Source organism: Antechinus flavipes, chromosome 1 (assembly GCF_016432865.1).
Source record: "Antechinus flavipes isolate AdamAnt ecotype Samford, QLD, Australia chromosome 1, AdamAnt_v2, whole genome shotgun sequence".
In the NCBI taxonomy this organism is placed as follows: domain Eukaryota; kingdom Metazoa; phylum Chordata; class Mammalia; order Dasyuromorphia; family Dasyuridae; genus Antechinus; species Antechinus flavipes.
This window is the reverse complement of record NC_067398.1, coordinates 94,716,627-94,738,796: the sequence shown is the minus strand read 5'-3', so window position 1 is coordinate 94,738,796 and position 22,170 is coordinate 94,716,627. Positions and strand designations below refer to the sequence as shown.

Here is a 22,170-nt window from a genome sequence, read left to right as displayed (position 1 = left end):
ATTGCAAGCTGAACATGTCCACTGAATGTCCCCTGTGGCATTTAAACTTGACAGGTCCAAATTTAATTCTGTTCCCAACTATTCCAACTCCCAACTTCCCTATTTCTTATAATCATGGAATCTCAGATTGGAGAGCCCTTGAGGCCCATTAGTTCAACCTGAACTAGAATTCCTTTTAATGAAATTGCCAGCCAGTTGAGAATCCAACATTCACTTGAAGACCTCTAGTGAGTGGTAAGCTACCTTCTCCCAAGGTTCTGCTTTGAATACTTTTCACTGTTGGAAAGTACATCTTTATGGTGAGACAAAATCTCTCTCTTTGTAATTTCCGCCACCTCCTTCTACTAGTTCTATCCTCTGGAGCCAAGTAGAACAAGTAGTATCCCTCCTCCATGTCATAATTGAAAAAACTACAGAAGAGTTGCAGTATATTATGTCTCCTAAGTTTTCTCTGGGTTAAATAAATCCAGTTTCTTCATCTAATGCTGATATAGTGTGAAATAGAAAACTTTAAAGCAGCTAGGTGGTGCAGTGAATATAGTGCCAGGCCTGAAAGCCTTTAAGTTAAAGAAATCATCTTCAAATCTGATCTCAGACACTTGATAGCTCTGTGACCCAGGGCAAGTCACTCAACTCTGCCTCAGTTTCCTTATGTGTAAAATGAGCTAAAAAAAGAAATGGCAAACCACCCAAGTATCTCTGCCAAGAAAAGCCCAAATGAGTTCTTGAAAAGTTGAACACAACTAAAAAATTACCAACAACAAACAATAGCAAAGACCCATAAATATACTGCTCACCTTTTCCTAGACACTCTATAAGCTTATGAATATTTCCAAAAATATGTTAACAATTGAGCACAGTACTCTAGATGTAGTCTGTAACAAGGGAAGAATAGAGTGAGGTTATCACTTCCTTTGGTCTAAATTCTATGCCTCTTTTAATGCAACCTAAGAATACATTAAGATGTTTTGCCTGCTGTGTTACATTTTTCACTCACATTGAATGTGCATTCAATTAAAACTTTTATATCTTTTTAAAATATCCTGTTAGCTACTCATGCTTCTCCCATTTTATACTAGCAAAATCTATTTTTAGCACAAATATAATTTTTATATTTACCCCTGTTAAAACTTATCTTTTTTTCCTAAATGTTATAGCTTTTCTCATTTTTCAAATTTCAGTGCTATGCAAAGTATTCATTCATTCTAATGTAAAAATTTTTAAGTAGCTTCTAAGTTATTTTGGTTTTATGTTATGTTGGTTTTATACGAATTTTATTATTATTCTTATTGCATGCCCAATTTGCTGATCTGTTCTTTCTCTTTTTTGTTCACAAAAGTGTGTAAAAGATAGAAATTTTCCCTAAGCATTATGCTAGCCACATTACAAAAATTTTGGTATATGGTATTTGGACATTGTTGTAATTATCTTTAATGATATTATCTATTTTTGATTTGTTTTTTGATTTATCAATTTTTTAGATTATTTAGTCTCTAATTAATGTTTACTTCTTTGGAAGTCCTTTATTGAATTGTTAAGTCTGTAAAAGAAATACTTAATATTTCTGCTTTACTGAATTTGTGAGATTTTTATGACATAATACATGATCAATTTTTGTAAAAAGTGCCATACATAGATGAGATATATTCTGTTCTATGCCCATTCAACAATTATATATCATATATGTATATCATATCTAACTTTTTAAAGATTTATTCAGATAATTAACATCTTGCTTTTTTCTTAGATTTATCTATCTCTGAAAATACATAGAACTCCTTTACTAATATAATTTTATTATCTATTTCTCCATTTAATTCATTTAACATTCTTTAAAAGTATACAAATGCTATTCCACTTGGTACACATATTTTAAGTAGTGATATCAACTCAACATCTATAACAACTTTTAGCACAATGTAGTTTCCTTTTTTATCTCTTTTACTTAAGTCTATTGTTTTTTTTTTTAATAAATCTCTATATATTATGTTCAAGTTATTTTTAGGAACCTATGAATGATAAAGACAAAAATAAAATAGTTCTTGCTGTCTAGTTTACATTCTACTGTGGAGAATAATTCTTGTAGGCAAGTAAATGCAAAATAATATCAAGAGGCAGAGAACAATGAAAACAGGAGCTCAATAAATACCTGACAAAGAAAGAGGAAGAATATTTATAACATATGTGACACCTGTGCATATTCCGAAGGGCAGGAGTGGAGCTTTTGTGTATTGATAGTATATGACAAGATAATTTGGCTGGAAAGGAATAAGCATAAAAGGGTGTTGAGGGACAGATCAATTCTCCAAGAACCTCCACAGCTGCGGATCATAACATCGGAAGGGGTTGCAGGGCAGCCTTTGCTGACACAAGTGTTGTGGACTGGGGATGAGCTATATTGGAGGCAGAGGGAAGAGGAGAGAGGTCAGACAATGCAACAGCCTCTCAGTCAGAGAGGTCAGAGAACAGCAATTGCCTCTTGGTCTCCTTGTATCATCTTCTCACAAGAGGAGATCCATTCTGGGTTGGACCTCCAGCAGCCACAGTCAGGTGGCTCCCTTGTATTACAACAGCTCTCCCGTGTATTCCAACAAAAGGGATTAATGTGAAATAACATTTTAAAACTGGTAATATCCAGATTATGTAGCCACAATGAGGATTTTGTATTTTATCTCATATGCAATGTGGAGCCCCTAAAGATTTCTGAATGATATTTTTGCATGAGCTTATCTACAATTTTAGGTTATAAATATGACTGCTTGGTGGAACATAATTTGGGTATTTTAGCACCAATAAGACTTGACATCTGAATGGAGTAAGAAAGAAGAAAAATTCAAGGATAATTCCAAGATTAGGAACCTGGTGACTGGTGGTACCTCAAGTAGAAAGAGGCCACTTGGAAGAAAGGATACATTTTGGAAAAATATGAATTTCATTTTGAACATGCTGAGTTTGAAATCTCTAAAAGATATCTAGTCTGAGAAATCCACTAAAAAATTGATAATATGTGACTGGAGTTCCAAAGTACTTTTAGATATCTATATTTATAGATAGATATCTATATATATATCATAAGTGAACAAATTTTAATGAAGAAACGTGTGTAGGCCATAGAGAAAGAATATGAAATAAAGAGAGTGACCTGGTCAAAGGGAAAGGGGTGCAGAGGATACAGGAATAGCTGGTCATGAGGAAAAGCACCACCTCTTCCTCAAAGAATCTAACAGTCACAAAGACTGGGAAAAATTTTTTTTAGAGCAGGAGAAAAGAGAAATGAATTTGAAATGCTCTGATGAGAATAGAGGAAGAAAGCTATATCAGATATTTGAGCATTAAAAACAATTCGGAGCAGTCATTGTGGAAAGTGTGATACAAAATCATATAGGGAGTCCATGTTTATGAAGCAGTATTTAGCACAATGTTTCTAGGAATAAAGAAAGTAAATGACGGCTCTAACTAATCGTAGTGTTTGACAAGACATGACTAAAGACAATACAACTGGACAAGCAATTTAAGCAAAATGAGATATAGTTAAACCATTCAACTATAAGATAAACACTGAGAAAAATAGAAAGTAGACCAAAGTAGGAGTTCTTCTTGGAAGAAGAAAAAGGAGTGAAAGAAATGGAAGTGATGGTGAAGGTGAAAAACAGTTAATTTAGAATAAAGCAAAAAAGAAAGATAAAATTATAGAATGTTTTGGTTTGACGTGGAAATATCAGATTTTAGAAAGAAGATATAGGATCATTGATGGTGATGGTGAGATCAATGTTCATGGTCATTCTTCTGGGGGATGAATTTAAAAAATAGTTGTATAGATGCTAATTGGTGTGGAGAACAGGAACTAAAGTAGACACTGTGTATATTGAAGTTCCTTAGTATTATAATAAAGGTGGGTTAGAAAGGAAGACTGAGGAGGTACTGAACTTATCAGTGTTTAAGAGAGAGAGAATGATATAGAGGGTAGTAGATAATTTCTCAACTTTATGTCATATACAAATTTGATAAATATGTTTTTTGTGTCTGAGGGGCCATTAAATCCAACCCATATTTGAACAAGAATCCCTTCAGCAAAATTCCCTAGATTTCCAAAAAGAAGATCATAGTATCATAGATTCAGAGAAGAAAGGGACCTTAAAAATAATCTCGTCCAACTACTTGGTTTTACAGATGAAACAACTAAGACCTAGAAAGAAGATCAAAGAGTCCTCCTTGGAAAAAAAGCAAGGAGTGGAAACAGTGGTGAAGGTAAAGAACAGGTAGAAAAAAAAGGTGGAATTATAAAAGGTTAGGATTAGAGGTAGAAATATCAGAATTCAGAAACATGGAGATAGGACAGTTGATACTACTTTTTATACAACAACCATGCTAGTTCTCTGGAAATTTATTTAACACTGCCCTATTAATAGCATCACCCCTGCACTTGATAATTAGGCTCAAAATTCAATCTATTTTTAAAAAACTATTCTTTACCCCCATTCTCCACATTCATTTATTGTTCAAGGCCTCTTACTTGTTCCTTAATAATATCTATCCCTGATGTCCTCTTTTTATTTATACTTTTGTATCCCCAGATACTAGCTCAATATTTTGCACATAGTAGGTATTTAATAATTGTTTGTTTAATTGAAAAATAATAAGTGGTTCTTAAAATAATGGGGCATTTGAGGCAATGTGGGTATTTACTTAAAAATAACAAAAAGAAATAAGTCAGAAGTACACTCAAAAGACCACTTGTTGATGAGAATATTTCTGTCATCTAAACAGCACTGTTTTGTCTCATCAGAAGCAAGGGATAGGTTTGAAGCAGTATAAAGAGTCTCACCTAGTTGTACAAAAATATAAATGAAAAGGAGAGGACATCAGGCATAAGAATATCACAAAGATACTATGCTTTGTATTACAAACATGCTAGCTTTATATGTCAGGAGGATGAAGATAAAGAAAAGGCCATTGGATTATACAATTAATTGATTATTAGTAACTTGAGAGAAAGCAGTTACAGTTGAGTTGGATGCCAGACTACAGAATGGTTAAAAGAGAGAGAAGCAATGGAGGCAGTAATTGTAGACAACTTTCTCAACTTTAGTCCAAGAGAAGAGGATAGAGAAATAGAACAGTAGTTAGCTGATGTATTAAAACTATTTTTAAGGTTTGTAGATAAATTGGTAGATAGATAATAGATAGATGTTAGTAGACAGATTCAAGATTAGTGAGAGAATATGATGATGAGAGGGAAATTTGATGGAGCAGATGCTGTTTAATCTTTAGTCCTTCTCAACAACTTATCTTCTTATTTTTCCAGTCTTCTCACACTTTACTGTTCTACAGGCATTCTTCCAACAAGCAATATTGTCTTCATGTTGTCTCTTTAATATACTTTATCTATAAACTGGGTAGCTTTTTGCTGGATAATCTCCCATGCCTTGTGTTCTTCTGATTTCTGCCTCTTACCTTCCTGGCTTCCTTCTCCAGCCAAGACTCAGCTCAAATCCCATCTTCTCCACAAAACTTTTCCCAGTATTCCCTGATACACCCCCTTACCATCCCTAAGTGCCTTCCCTCTGAAATTAGACTATGTATATCATCCATTCACAATTATTTACATGTTATTTCTCTCATTACTAGGTTAAACTCCTTGAGGGTAGGGAATGTGTTTCAGCTTTCCTTTGTATTCTCACTGTTTAATGCAGTGGCTGGTAAACAGTAAGTGCTTAACAAATGCTTGTTGTTGTTGTTTATAATGATGATAATGGTGATGATGATGATGATGATAGTGGTGATCATGCTGTGATAGTAGTGATGGCAGTGGTGGGATCATAGGAATAAAGGAGTTTGTCTTGGCAAAAAGAAGAGCAAACTTTTCATGTGAGATAGGGATGAAGGATGAAGGAAAATCAATAGGTAGTTATGGACTACTTGGCCATAATCAGATAGTTGTTGAAAAAAACAAAACTATTTTTCTCAATAGTATTTTATTTTTCCAAATACATGCAAAGATAATTTTCAGCATTCATTTATGTTCTAAAATTTTTTTCTCCTTTCCTTCCTTTCCTATCCCCTGCTCAATATAGTAATCTGATATAGGTTATTCATGTATAATCTTTTAAAACATATTTCTATATTTTTCATGTTGTACAAGAAAAATCAGACCCAAAAGGGAAAAATTACTAGAAAGAAAGAGAAAAAAAGGTGAAATTACTATTCTTAAATCTATATTCAGTCTCTATAGTTCTCTTTCTGAATGCAGATGCCATTTTGTTAAGGAAATTACTATTAAAATCCAAAGAGTATGTATTTATAGTTTTCCCACATTTGCTGTGCATGGCAAAGCTATCGTGGACCAGAGATTGTATTTTTAAAATAATGATTCTAAAATTGGGTTTGAAATGTAGCTTTACCCCCCCCAATTTTTTTAAATCAAATATCAGTCAAGAACTATAATTACAGTTTGCTCTTAACTATGCCCATTCTTAAAGATTCACATACTTTATCTATCTAGCTTTTTAAGCATCTTACTTCCCAATACATATACAAAATAAACATGCACATGAAAAATGTTCTCTCTTCATAAGTAGAGTTTCTCTTTTGTTAAAGCTGCTTTTATTTAAATGTATATAACATTCATTTTGTACTATCCCATGAAATTCCAAATGTGTTAAAAAATTAATAAATGTTGTATCTGTAAAACAGACTCAGATGTTGCAGGCCTAATCTTACAGTAGGATATTTGCTACCTTCCATCTACTTAATATTCATCTTGAATGTCCTCTTCACCCCTTCAGTAGAATGTAAGCTCCTTTGAGGTCAATGACTGCTTTTGTTTTTACTTTGTATTGCTCTGGCTTACCCCAGGCCAACTTGTACAAAGTCCTTAATAATTGCTTTGACTAATTAATTGATTATTTAATTGATTGACCATAGTACAGATCTTTGAAGTTTTTGTATCTCTCCCTAGTTATCTCACTAATTATTCTCCCAGAGGCCTGATGTAATCTTCTATTTCACTTCCATTTTTTCCATTTCACTTCTTCAGGGACCAATATTCTGTGATAGACAGAGACGTAGAAACAATCCATAACTGTAAAACACAAACACAAAAAAAGTAAATTCATTCAATTCTCTAAGCAAATGCTTATTAAACAGATCTAAATTTACAAAATCTTATTAGCCAAATACTTCTTACTTTGGTGTTCTAGAAAAAGCTCTAGTTCTATACAATCTAATTTTATTGCTTTATTGATAATAATTTATGTTTTTGAGGTTTACACAACACTTAGCTGATAACCCTGCGTGATATTCAGGACAAGAAGAGCTAGCCCCATTTTATGGATGGGTCACACAGCCTATATAATAGGTGAATGATCTTGGATTACAAGTTTAATCTGTAAAATGCAATTTTTCCAGCTCTTGATCAAAAATCCAGGTGTCCTGACTCTATAGCTAAACCTCTCCCCATAACACTACCTGTTCACCATCCCATTCCAGATTTTTATGTTTCAATATTGGAACATTAACATATACACATACATACATAAACATATACCTATTATAAATAATTTTTTCCCTATGTGCTCCTTATCACGCATTTATAGGCACATAATTCTCTGCTTTCTTGTTCTTTAATCTTCCTTCTTTTTTACAGTATCTTGCAAGTGGGCTTCATAATCTATTCAAGCTCTAATGAACAAGATTTCTGTACTAAGAGATCTGTATACGTGAAGTCAATCTAAGGTTAAGTGTATATTGGGCAAAGAGGAACAGGGAAAATATTGCTTCATGCAATTACTCAAAAGGCTTTAAGTACTTGTAACTGTCAGGCCTGGAGCTGTTCACCTGAGATTTTGTTTCTGAATTTGGCCCTGAGAATGTAGAACTAAACTGTAGGATTAAAGCTACATTTAGATAAACCAGTAATGGCAAGTAAAGGAAACCACCCTAACACTGCTAGAGTGAAGGAAGTTCTTTCTATCTATGGGAGAGAAAATGAATCAAAGCTAACGACTACATTTTAGGCAACTGGCATTTGCCAATGCTGAGAGAATCATAGTGGATTGAGGGTGAGGAAAGATACTTTTGACAGGTTCTCAATACTTTTATAAAGGGGGAACTAGGACAGAAAGTACTTGTTAAAGGTATTCCACAGGAAAGTTTGACTGTTCCATAGATCTAGAAAGCTTTACAGGTTGATTTATGTTGAACTGCCTGGAACAACTCTAGTGATCTTACTTTCAGGAAAATTAGGTTCCAAATTAGAAACCTCTCCACCCTCTCTCTCTCTGTGAGAATGTAAGGTTTTATCTATTTCTTTATATGCCTAGCACTTAGTATAAAGTCTAGAAAGAGAATATAAGAGGCATTTACTAAATGTTTATTCAATTGAATTTCCTTGAACCATGGGTAACCCCATCCCCTCTAAAATGGGTTCCAAAAATGTATGAATCAAAAATGAGTAGCATAATCCTATAACAATATCTTCATAATGAAAAAAATACAATGAAACAAACCTTGAATGGTATTGAGCTTTTCTGATCTAGGGTTTATATTTAGTTTTGCCTCTTTTTTGATATCATCATCTGATGAAGCATCAGCCAAAATTAAATAAATTCAGATTTGTATCTGTTTGAAGTTTTTTTTTTTTAATAGGTAGATGTTAATAGCCAAAGACCATCATCTTACCTGCACTTTTGCTGAAATTTCCAACAATAGAGCCAGGGATAATCTCTTGATCACTATCTTTTTATGGCATTGTTGACCTTGGTTCCAAGGCATTCAGATTAATACATGGAGAAGAAAGCTATATATGGGAGGGCAGCCAAGGGGAGTGAGGGTGTTAGGCATTGTAAGTATTGGCCATTGCTTTTCAAAAGTGGCCTCTAATTCACCCCTAATTTAATTCACCTTAGTTTCACTCACTAGGTGAAAACAGGAGATCCCACTTTTTGTTAATTTATTATCAAGTAAATAGGTGTTCACATGCTCAAGTTTTAAAGTAATAAACAAGTCCTAACTGGATTAGGCATGTTATGTGCTTATACTGAGGGCCCTCTTTAAAAAGGCAATAAACAAATGCTAGGAGATTTTAAATGGCCTTAAAGGCATTGCTAGAATGTCATTCTTGGTTGTAGATGCTGAGTCCTGGCAGAGTTAAAGAAGAGGAAAATCACTTTACTTTCCTTAACATTAAACATGGATTCAGTTGAAATGAATTATGTTTATTCCACTTGTTAAAAGAAAACTTGGAGTTTGTTCCAGTTTGAGACCACATGCTTTCTGGGAATATATGTCTTATAACAAATCTTGGAATGCAAATAGCAGGCACATGCCTCTCTGCTGGATGGGTGTGCAGGGGAGTTCACAGGGATGAGGGCCCTCAGTGGGCCTGCCTCATTGTGCTGCTTTTGGCACTAGTGATGAAGTAAGGCTGGTTAATCAGCAAAGCAACACCTTGGACCCCTTATTAGCAATTTCTCAAATAAATCATGTGACCAGGAGAGAAGGGGAAAAGGTCAACGTGGAGTTTGAAACCATTTGTTTCTTTACAAAAACACAATCACAGTCACATATTTTCATTTTTCAAAAATCTTACCCAGAGAGCAGCCAGCTGGAATAACCTTAATAAACTGGCTTTCTGGGCCTCTTATCTCACATGTAAATGCTAATAAGATTGCATCTGGGGATGGAGTACAGCTGTGAATGTTGCATATTTGATTTTTTGCAGCTGTAGGGACTGGATATAGTCATGGCTTATAATCACCAATCTTACTCACTTTAATCACTTCATTTATCCTAGCAATTATAGAGACTGATTCAAATTTCAGTTGTATTTTATTTGAACAAAATAAGGGAAATTGCATTTAGTAAATTTATATTTATTACATATGCAATAAGTGGCTCAAACATCACTTTCAAAATTGCTTGATCTTTCTGCCAATCAGACGCAGAAAAACACTCCATTGGACCTAAATTTGTCAGAAGGCAGGTTAGAGAGTGATATACAGTATTGTGATCCTCAATGGACTTTAAATATGGGGCATTTATGTAGTAAACATGTAAAGGGAATATTTGGGATTATGCACTCCTATGGCAAAGAGCTATCAGTCTAGTTGTTTAACTGCTCTTTCCCCACCCTCCTATTTAATTGAGCCCTGGAAAAACAGTGCTCCATATTGCTGTGATTAGAGATTGATTTTGTCAAGCCTATAAAACAGGCATCAAGGCTCACTAAATATTTTCTTCTGGAAGGAAGGGTTTTTGTGTGTGGCAGATGTGATTCTGTTACCTATACTATTTCATATTTTATAGAAGCTGAAAATTACAGTTTGGTTACATCCTCAGACAAATTTGACATTGTGTATATTTGGAAAGTTCCATCCCAGAAAAGCTCAGTAGGTCCCTTAATAAAACAGAAAATGGCAGTGATAGTTTTGAGACAACTGTGGGGTTTAATGCATAAAGAACTGGACTGGGAGTCAAGAAAAACCTAAATTTGAATCCCACTTCATGCACTGACTAGTTAGGTTATGTTGGACAAGTCATTGTACCTTTCTGAGTCTGATTGTCCTCATCTGTAAAAATAAGTGGGGGTTGGATTCAATGTCATTTAATGTTCCTTTCAGCTTTAAATAGTTGAATTGGATTTCTGTCCTGCAACATTTAACTTTCTGGGACTCAGTTTCCTCATCCATAAAATAGTGATGGAATAATGATATATTAGAGTGAGGAAATCATGAATACAAGTATCATGCGGACATGACTCAGAGGACAAACCAGTTGTGCAACAAAGGACATGTAAGTTGACTTCTCCGGGACTTCAGAGAACTCTATAAAAATGTAAATTACAAAGAAATTAATATTGTATATCCATTGAGGGGAGTTTCTATATTGAAAGTTCTTGTCAGTGATAAAATCATGGGTCTAGAATCCTTCTATTCTTTTTCCCTACCCACACTACCTTCTATCTAAAATTCTCTTTTCTGAAGAATGATAAAGAAAATGTTTTGTACATCTTAAAGTAATTTTAAAATATGAGTTATTACTATGCCTGAAAAAATGAGTTTTCTCCCTGAATTGCATCAAGATCTTAATTGCTTTGTTTGATAAGTCTATAGTTTTGCATCTAAATAAGAAAATTTACCACTTATATCTTATTTTTAACCAGTGATTATAAGTCCTGTTTCTAGAGTAATTAGTGCTTTTCTTGCAAAGCCCTTTGAGATAGTTGACATTGACTCCATTTTATAAGTGAGGACATTGTGGCCCAGAAAGTTTCAATTATTTGCCCAGGATCTTAAGACCATTTGAGTGAAAGCACAGGGACTCTACTTTCAAAGGAGGTTGTAGATCTATGTAAATACATTCACCTCAGGAATTTTTAGTTATATGAAAAACAGAGTGATAATGATAGCTTTATGTAACACTTAGAGATTTTATATGCGTGTTCAATTTTATTCATAAACCCAGACACTAGCAACTTATGTATAGGCTTATATAACCAGTGATATTTTCTAATCCTCAAGTGATTACAGTACTTGTATTACCTGGTACAATGTTCTATATGCTGAAAAAGTACCTCCAAATTCTAAACCCCATTAATAAATTATGTTTTAGGATGGGTTTGAGGTTACTTAATAGTTGAGAGTTCTTTGACAGGTGTTAAAAGATATACACCATTGAAAATGTTATGTTTCTTTCAGAGTTCCAGGACAGCTCGATCTGAGGAAGACCGGGATACACTGTGGGATGCTTGGGGTCCATGGAGTGAGTGTTCCAGAACCTGTGGAGGAGGAGCCTCATATTCATTGAGACGCTGCCTTAGCAGCAAGTAAGTATAGCATCAAATTTTCTTTGGGGCTTTGGAGAAAACAAACATACAAATGATCACTGAGTTTGGTACACATTTTGAAATGGCTACTATAATTTTTTGTACATATAGGTGCTTTTCCTTTTTCTTTGATCTCTGTAGGATATGGGCCTAGCAATGGTATTGCTGAGTCAAAGGGTATTCACAGTTTTATAGACCTTTGGATATAGTTCCAAATTGTTCTTCATAATGATTGGACCAATTTACAACTCTACAAACAGTTCATTAATAGATCTGTTTTCCTATATACCTTCCAACATTTGTCATTTCTGATGGGTCTCAAATGGTACTTCAGAAATATTTTAACTTGAATTTCTCTAATTTAAGCAATTTAGAGTATTTTTTTGCTGAGGCAATTGGGGCTAAGTGACTTTCCTAGGGTCACACAGTCAGAACGTGTTGTGTCTGAGGCCAGATTTGACCTCAGAAGGAGGGCTGGTATTTCTATCTACTATACCAACTAGCTGCCCCAATTTAGAGTATTTTTATATGACTATAAAGAGCTTTGATTTTTTCTTCTGCAAATAGCCAGTTCATATAACCTGACCATTTATCATTTGGAAAAATGACTATTATTTTTATACCTTCAACTCAATTACTTATATATTTGAGAAATAAGACCTACATCAGAGAAATGTGCCATTAATTTTTTATATTACTTCATTGTAACATCTTTTAGCAAAATGTAGTTTCCTTGATTATCTCTTTTTCTTGCTGTTAGTCATTTTTCAGTTATGTCTGACTCTTTGTGACACTATTTGGGGCTTTCTTGGCAAAGATACTGGAGTGGTGTGCTATTTTCTTCTCAAATCATTTTATAGATGAGAAATTGAGGCAAACAACACAGCTATTAAATGTTTAAGGCCAGATGAGTATTCCTGACTCGAGGCCATTTTGCTCTATTCACTGTGCAACTTAGCTGCCCAATTATCTCTTTTAATTAGGGCTAATTTTACTTTTATTTTATCTAAGATCATGATTTCTATCCCTGAATTTTATTACTTTAGCTGAAGCAAAACAGATTTTCTTCTAGAAATTTACTTTAATTCTCTGTGTGTGGCTTTCTGTTTCAAATGTGACATTCATAGACACCAAAAGTCTTAATGTAGTTTCAAGCTTTAATTAAAGTAAGTTTAAACATTTTTGAGACACTGTATGCAGAGTGGATGAAAGCAATTCTCAGAGGGGAAGGGAAAAAAATATTTTTCTAAATCACACATACACTCATACACACATACATATACATACAACATTTGTCATAAATTTGCAATGAAAAATCAGGACTAATTGTTAAGATCCAGAAGCTCCAAGTTAGCAAAACTTGGAACAAAAACTCAGTTATACACTATGATTATGTCTTTCAAGTACCAGCCAAACTAAGTTTGGAGAACCTTATCATCAGAGGAGTAACCACTTGCTAATTAACACTGTTGGCTGCTGCAGCAACTCACTAAGATCATATACTGAGGCATGAAACCACCAAAATAGAGGATACCTATTCATATTACAGAAGCTTAAATTGTTTAAGGCAGTGGTTGGTTGGCAGGATTGTTCTCAGCAGGCAAAGAAATGCAGCAATTTGTTTTTATATTAATCCTTAAAGATGAATTTCTAATTTATAATAGAATCATCATTGATAATATTTTAGTCTACTGTGGATTGAGATGTAACATGATTTAATAGATGGAGTTCTAGAATTAGAGTTTGTGTGTGTGTGTATGTATGTGTTTGTGTAAGGGTGGAGAGAGATTTGTCCTTTTTTGATGCTTTTGACAATGACCAGCTGTGAGGCCCCAGGCAAGACCCTGACTTCCTCTGAGGATCAATTGTCTCATCAATAAAATAAGGATAATACTGCCCATAGCAATTACCCTCTTCACAGAGTAGATTTGAGATCCCCAAGAGATAATGTTTGAGAAACATTTTATAAACTTCAAAATATCATATCAATTCAAGCTTTTATTACCATTGTTTGTCAGTATAATCCTTTTAATGATTATAACAGCAATAGTAATAATAATGCATGAATAGTATTGTATGTTAATATATATCTTCAAAGATTACCAGATTTTCAGAAAAAGAAAGAGAATGAAAGACAGGGAGAAGAAGAGAGAGAAATAAAAAAGAGAAGGAAAAGGGAAGGAGAGGAGAAAAGAGGAAAGGAGAGGAGAGAAGAAAAGAGGAAAGGGGGAGAGAAGAAAACAAAAAATGTGCTCCTACATTAAGTTGATCAAGGAAAGATAGAAGTATTTTTTTAAATGTCATTACCAGTTACAGATTTTGTATTACCAGACTATTGATCAATGAATGGTAATCTTGACTTTAATCTATATTTAGAAAGTCTGAATATTTGGCCTTTAGTCAGAATGCAGATGAGAAATGAAGAATTAATATCAAGGACTAGTAGAAACAAGCCCTAGGATTTAATGATAGAAAAAAATTTTCTTACAATAATGATTACCATACTTTTTCAATTGTGTGATCTATTTCTATAGACACTCCCAAACCATAAAATCAGAATTGCTAAAAATATTATTTTTCAATAAATGATATCATTTAATAATGAAAAGTGTTACTTAAAATTAGTTCAGGAATGGTTTTAATTGATATGCATAATAAAAAATAAATATAACAAATAAAATCTTCTCTAATTATCCTAGATTTAAATTTGTCATGATTTGAACACTTTCCAAGAGACACATATTGTGTCTCTTTCTGATCACCATGTACATCTAAGAAATTATATTTATTTACTGAAATGTCTTTAAAGAAAGACTACCTAAAAGATAAAGAAACTAGAAATTATTTCATAGGAGAACTAATTCAAGGAAATATTAATGTCCATTCTGAATAAGTAAAACTTAAAGAAGGAACTTTTCAACAGTTTAGTTCAATGAAAATTTACTAGGCATCTAACTTGCACTGAGACATAATATTTGTCTTCAGGTATTTAAAGGGTTGTCACAAATAGGAAAAATTATGCCTTTTATTCTCAATCTCATAAAGAAATGAGTAGAAGTTGTAGAGAAATACATATAGATAAAGTTCCTAATAATTAGAACTATCCAAAAAATAGAATGAGCTCCCTGGAGATGTGGTGATTTCTTTAAAATTAGAGGTTTTCAAGCAATAATCAGATGACCATTTTCTGGGGAGGTACTGCTGGATTTAAAGGAGAGATAGATGTTGACTCCATGATTCATTTATTTGCTTCCTTTGAGGTATCCAATTTCCTACATCTATAATACTTGATTGTGCCTGGTGATAACACTAAAAGGCTCATTGATGGTATCACACTGAAAAGCCCAATATGAAAAATCTCAATAGTTTTGTTGCCTGGTATCTTTAGATTGACATTCATAAATGATCTGTGAAGAAAAGCCAAAATATGTTTCATGAAACTAATAAGAAATGCATGAATTCCCATCTGGTCCCTGAAGAACACTTTCAATGACACGAATGTTATTGTTGGTAGAGACTGTCACTTGAGATGAGAAATTGAGAGGGAATTTAAGAATAAATGAAAACCTCAAATAAAATCTTCTTGCTCAGCCAAGAACCAAATATTTCTGCTATTGGTAACTCATAGTGGCATTCTGATCACTTAGCAAATTGTGGCCATAGCCAAAAGAAAATCATCACCCTATGATGATGAGACTTTTTGTAATTCACTAATTTGTACCTCAAAGAGGAGACAATCTATTGCCAGTTCATGTATAGTATTTGAACCTTTGTAACATAGCAGAACCTACTAGAACTAATATTCCACTACTATAAATTTCAAGAACTTAAGGCATCTCAGTAAGATTCACACTTAGGAGGATCAAAATTTCCGGTGACTCTAATTACAATGGAAATCTAAATAGATTATAATCTATTATCTAGGATGACTTGTAAAAGAGAAGTCTCATGAAAGATACTAAAGATAAGTGTGACTCTTAAAAGGGGTCATACTGATCATAAAATAACACTACAGGATAATATATGAGTAGCTCAAGTACTGAATCGGCTCCCATATTAGCATCCAAATTTAAAAGAAGAGCTTTACATTGGTTAGCTCCCATATGGAAGACACATGGAAATAAAGATGAGAGAGGTTATGTCCTGCACTGGTGAAGTAGGTACCTACCTTAAGCCAACATAGACCTTTATAAGTAAATTAAGAACGTTTCACACTTTCATGAAAATGTTCTTATAAGAGTCATTAAGTGAGGAGAACACTTTAATTAGAGTCAGAGGCCCTCAGTCCAAATTCTGGCTTTGCTCCTTACCTAACTACCATTTTGAATGTGAATCTTGACCTCTCCAGATAGCTTTTCCCTTATTGGTTAAGTAAGGGTGTTGAATTTTAGCTATAAGTTCTAACATGAAATTCTCTTCTTAAATAATTTTGTTCTCTGATGATAATAAAGGAATAAAAGTTCCAATAATAATATATTTATAAAAAATATATTCCACTTTAGTTCCCACAAAATTAAAGCAAGTGCTTTTAGTAACTTGCTAGATGGGAAATTTAATACAAAATGGAGAAAAGATACTGCCCTGTCACTTCAACATTTTCGGGGAGCGGAGGTGAGAAAAATGTTTTGACATATGACATTTCCAAATCTTACAAAAATCAGAATAATAATTAACTTGTGTATTTCTTTCTCTGGAAAGCCTATATTTGTCATCCACAGACTGTAGTTAAGTTAAAATGTATTATGTAATCAAAATGAAATGTCAAGCTTTTTTATCTATAGAAGACTATCCATGCTGTATAAATACAGTTTTTGGGAAATACTCTGGTTTCTAGATTGTTAAAATATGTCTTCTCTCTATAAAGATGACATTGACAACTGCTTGTCAATAGGAGTTTCATTTATGCTGAATCTATCTCATTATCTGACCCCCTGGAGATCAATGGCCTATATGGTAAGACAGCTGGCCTGGGATAAAAGTAGAGTCAGAGTAAAGCTCAACAGCCCTTAAGGGAATAGGGCCCACAAGTTTGACCTCATTAGCACAGTGCTCTCTAACTAAGTAAGCCTGCCAGCCACAGATAATTAAGGAGCAATAGAAAACTTATCCTTTTATTGCTGAAAGCATATGAAAATCCCTTTACCATTCCTCAGTGAATAAAGGAAGGAAAAAAATCATTTTTCAACATCTTCTATGTGAACTGTTTCATAGATATTATCACAATAATCCTGAAAGGTAGGTTATTATCCCCATTTTACAATTAAGGAAATTAAGACAAGGTGACTTGCCCAGGGTCATCTAGCTAGTAAATGTCTGAGGCCACATTTGAACTTAAAGCTTCTAGACTCTTTTCCAAATACTTTATCTATTATACCACCAATCACTTTAAAGGCTACATTGAATAAATAAAATCATTATCCTATTTACTTTAGTAAATGTATATTTAATAAATTAGTAAATTTATTTTATTTATATGATTTCATCAATGTGGGTATACTTTTCAGGGGTTTAGTCTTAGATACTTAAACATTATTCTGAAAACAGGTCCATCACATATACATACACACATTAATTAAGAACTCTTGATCATACACTATTAAGAAGTGTTTAAGTATCTAAGATTACCTCTCCTGTGATGAAAAATCAAGGAGGATATTAGTAAAGGAATCTTATTTTGATAGAATTAGAATTCAATTAAAATTTTGCATGTTATAACATTTTCAAAATTATCTAATCTCTCTATATAAAATATAAATTTACATCTACATGCTTACATTGTAGATAATCATATTTCTGCATTTTGTTTCATGAGACAGCACAAATAAGCAAGTTTTTTTTGGGGGGGGGAGGGGTTTGGTGTTTTTTTTTTAATATACCCTAGTTTGCTCTATGGCAATTAAGTGACACAGTAAATAGAGTGCCATGCCTGGAGTAAAAAATACTTTTCTTCATGAGTTCAAATCTGTCCTCAAATACTTATCTCAAATACTAGACCCTAGCAAGTCACTTGATTCTGTTAGCCTAAGTTCCTTATCTATAAAATAAATGAATTAGAAAAGGAAGTGGCAAAATTCTAATATCTTTGCCAAGAAAATTGCAAATGAGGTTAAAGAATCAGGCACAACTGGAAAACAACAACAACAAAGTTTGATCCGTGATATAAAATATATGTAAGTGTGATGGGTATTCATATATTACACCAGTGTCTAGACTAATGGTAAAAATGGGATTATCAAACAGTGATAACTTTAGCATCCCCTCCCAAAAAATAGATCATTAACAAGTCCTGCACTATTCAATCCATTCCTTCATTACAATAACTTTAGCATTTTATATTTGACATTTCAAAACCAGATAATAATATTGTATGTGAATCTTTTGTGGTTTTATATTTTCTTAGTCTTCAACTCAGCATTATCAAATCACAGCATATTCCTATGGCAAATTTATAACGTGTAGACATCCTACACCCATCCCACTACACAGCCCCCATTTCTGCTTCTCATCCATGCATTTATAAGACATCTTTCAACAAATGACATCCAGATATGTTATCCCTTAGAGAAACCACCAGATGATAAAGATGAATTGGGGCAATTCCAATTTTGAAGTTAGAGACATTTTATATTTTTGTAAATTTCTAAACCTGAGATGAATTTAATTGAAGAGAAAATGGTTAAACTATTATACAACATTACATTAGGTAATGGTTATGGGCATGTGCTCCATAGTTATACTTCTCATATTCATAGCTAAAAATAAAATAGAGTTCAATATGCTTTTTCCAAAAATAACATTTCTTTATAAAAGTAAATCTCTTTGTTAAAAAAAAAAGCTCAGTAAAAACATTAACTAGCATTGCAAATTAATTCATTTTTTCAAAGGGAATTAGAACAAGATTAACTATTAATATCAAGCATTTTTTTCAAATGTGAAATCTTCCATTCTCAATATCTGACACATAGTAGGCACTCAATTAATGCTTGCTGATAATTGACACAGTAGACTCTTTTAAAAATCCTTCATTGGATGTGACCATTCAACCAGTTTCTAACCTATCAAAATGCATTATTAACTAGGCTTGTTTATTGAGCACCTGTGGTATGTAGAGTACTGTGCTAGACCAAATAGTAGGCAACAAATAAGTGTAACATGGTTCCTGCCTTCAAGCTTTATACAGTCAAGAGTGGAATTCCTGTACAAGGAAATTCATTCATAATTCACTGAATAACACAGTAGCTCTGCAAATGCCTTTGGTCTCCCATAATAATTTCATATCTTTTCATAATATGTTATTATCTAATTTCATAATAGTTTCATATCTTAAGTTTCAGACCCCCTTGTTCTAACCATTGTATTTTAAGTCATATTGAAATTCTAGAACATTGCAGAATCCTGAAAGGAGGTTCTATCACCACTCAAAAAGATTTGGTTTGACCATCCATGCAGGAAAGATCAAGTTGATGAAGAAAGTTTTTGTCTAGATTATTGACATGCAATGGGATGTACAATCTATATATCTGGTGCTTTAGGATGTAAAATAGATAGAACCAATTAATACACAAGTATATAATAAGCATCTATTATGTGTCAGGTTCTCTATTAGATAGTACAATTGGATGGTTCAGACTTAGAATTTAATAGCATGCGGAGAAAGAGGAAGAAGAGATAGGTTTTTGCTGTAAGAAAATCCCAAAATGGCATCTCTTGCAAATTTCAATCAGAATCAAAGGCCCATCTTTGTAAAATCAATATTTTATTGTTGATGTTTTATGATAATGAGATATGGAAAATAATAGTTTTCAAAGAAATGGAAATGCATTTCATAAATAGTTACTAGAGAAACACATGAAGAACCAATGAACTTTGAAGAAAAAGCATAACAAAAGATCTCATTAGGAAAATTTATGCTAGCAATAGAAAATATGTTGACTACGTGATGATAGCAGAGGATGACAGATGGACACTCTAAATGCTCCATTGGTATCACCATTATGTCAAGTAGACAGTGAAGGAAGCTCCCAGAACATGGGGTAAATCTCTGGAATTGAATTTATGGGAAGATATGTGCAAAAAGAAGGATGAATAGAAATGGATGCATTATAGTCTGTATGATTAGAGGAAATATCCAAATCAACAAACATATGTACACACATATATATGTGTGAGAAAATATATCCTAATATGAAGTTGCTTTATAATTAGAAAAGTAATTCAGTGCTTTAAAAAGTTCTTAATTTCATTCATGTATATTCTCTCTAATCGCAGTTTCTCTACCATAATCTCATTAGAGTTTTCCTTAATACAGAATCTTCCTGGTTTACTATAGCCAAAAAAAGTTTCATCAAGTGGTGATCAGTTTCCTGATGATGAACAGTTAGACTGATCTTTGGACATTTAAACATTCTAGTTAGTAAGAAATTGCCATTGACTAAGAGGGGCCTTTGAAAATTGTAGCTCACCACTTAATCAGGCATGAGGAATATTTTAATGGAAAGTAAAGAAATATGGTCCATTTAAAAGAAAAAAAAAGTTATTTCCAAAAGTAGATCTACCAATAAGCAGCTTTCTGCTTGACTTTGTTTGCAAAGAATTTCAATGAACCGATCAACAAGCATTTGTCAAGTGCCCACTATGTGCCAAGCACTGTTGCTGTTCTTGTGTCTATGTTTTCTGGGAGAGTCTTGACCACTAGAGTATCATACAAGGTCTTTGGGCAGAGTAAACATCTCAGTGTTTGCATGATGATGGCTCTGTTATAAGGTTAGTGACAGCTATTTCATCAAATCCATTTTATGAACCCATTACTATATTCTCTTGGGGGTACAATCCTAGAAAATGGGAAGACAGGATCCTCTGTATAAAATTTCCTATTTTGCTAGAAATTGGTTTATTAGTTGATTTTTATCTTCATCTGATGTATTCGAAACATCTGATAAAGGCAATAAAAGAGAAAATATATTAGTTTAAGATCTAAAGTATTAAAACAAACTGAATATGTGACTTTGTTTATCATGGGGAAAATGTTAGCTGATAAAATACACACTGAGCTAAGAAAGAGAAGAAAGTTATACAAGTTTTCCCAAGCTTTCCTCATTTCTTGGGATTTCAGTTCATCTCTGGTGACCAAGAAGAGAAAAAAGCAGGTGACACATTGAGTTCTTAAACTGGTATTGGTCTTTAAATTATGCCTTCAGAATTGGTATGTAGTGAAAGAATGAATTGTGTAAAGTAGTAGAAAGAGAGGTGGATTTAGAATCAGAAAATTAGTCATCCACAGATGCCACTTGCATCTATGACCTTGAGATTAATCGCTCATCTACATGGGTTCATAATTCCAATTCATTTCAACAAGCATATGTGATCCTGAGAAAAATCACTTACTTTCTTATCAAAAATCAAAGACTTTAAGCCACGGAGGAGGCACTGACCTGCATTGATACAAGGAGTTCCTTTCCAGGAACTTCCTACATTGTTGAAATCATAAATTCAGTTTCCTACTAGCCCCTCCTCATTAAATATTCAGTAAATATAGGAAGACAATAATGAAATAATCTATCCCCTTAAGATGTTTCCATCCTAATATGGGACAATGTTAACCCATATAGGACATATAGTTAAGTTAGTGCTAGATTGTTTGAACAGGGAGAAAGCATTAACAATCAGGAGGATCCAGAAAGGCTTTCTATTAGAGGTAGTGTTTCAGAGCAACCTTGAAGGAAGCTAAAGATTATAAATTAGCAGGGAGGTGAGGAGGGCAGTGCATTCCAAAAGAGAGACAGGGTGAAAAGGGAGCTAGAATACCATCATTGTTCAGGGAACAGCAAATAAGTCAGTTTGGCTAGAAGGAGAATAACTAATGTGATGTTTTATAGCCAGAAAATTCGGTACGAAAATAGGAGGGTTTTGTTTGTTTTTTTGTTTTGTTTTAATCCTGGAGGGAACAGGTGGGGGCTCCCATTTAACTCCTAAGCCTCCTAGAACAGTAAATGTTCAGTGGGCATTGTAAAAATCTGTAGAAAGACAAAGAAAAGTGAAAATGCAGGCAAGTATTAATTACCAGGGTCAGTCTGGTTAATTAGTGGTAGCAAGACGTTTGGGAAAAGCACTGGCCTAGTCATCTCTAAGTTGGCTTGATTCCTCAGTGCACCCACTGTATTCATTCTGTGGCCTGAAGAAAATAAATGAAGTTTCACTTTCCCAACAGCTTAATCTAGACCAGGGATTGTTTGCCCTTCTCTGTGCCCCAATTCTGGCTTGAACAACAAAAAATAGCACTATAGAAATGCTTAATATGACTTTTCTTTATGATAAGGTTGTGTTAAGATATGCTGAATCCTAAGCAT

The 22,170-nt window shown here is 33.5% G+C and overlaps 1 protein-coding gene across 1 annotated transcript in view; it reads left to right on the top strand.

Moving 5' to 3' along the window:
- Positions 1–22,170, top strand: part of ADAMTSL1 (ADAMTS like 1) — a 386,862-nt gene that overhangs the window by 29,097 nt on the left and 335,595 nt on the right. Inside the window, exon 2 of the mRNA XM_051987060.1 lies at positions 11,697–11,824. Coding sequence (XP_051843020.1) covers positions 11,697–11,824 — 128 coding nt within the window. The remainder of the gene's footprint in view (positions 1–11,696; positions 11,825–22,170) is intronic.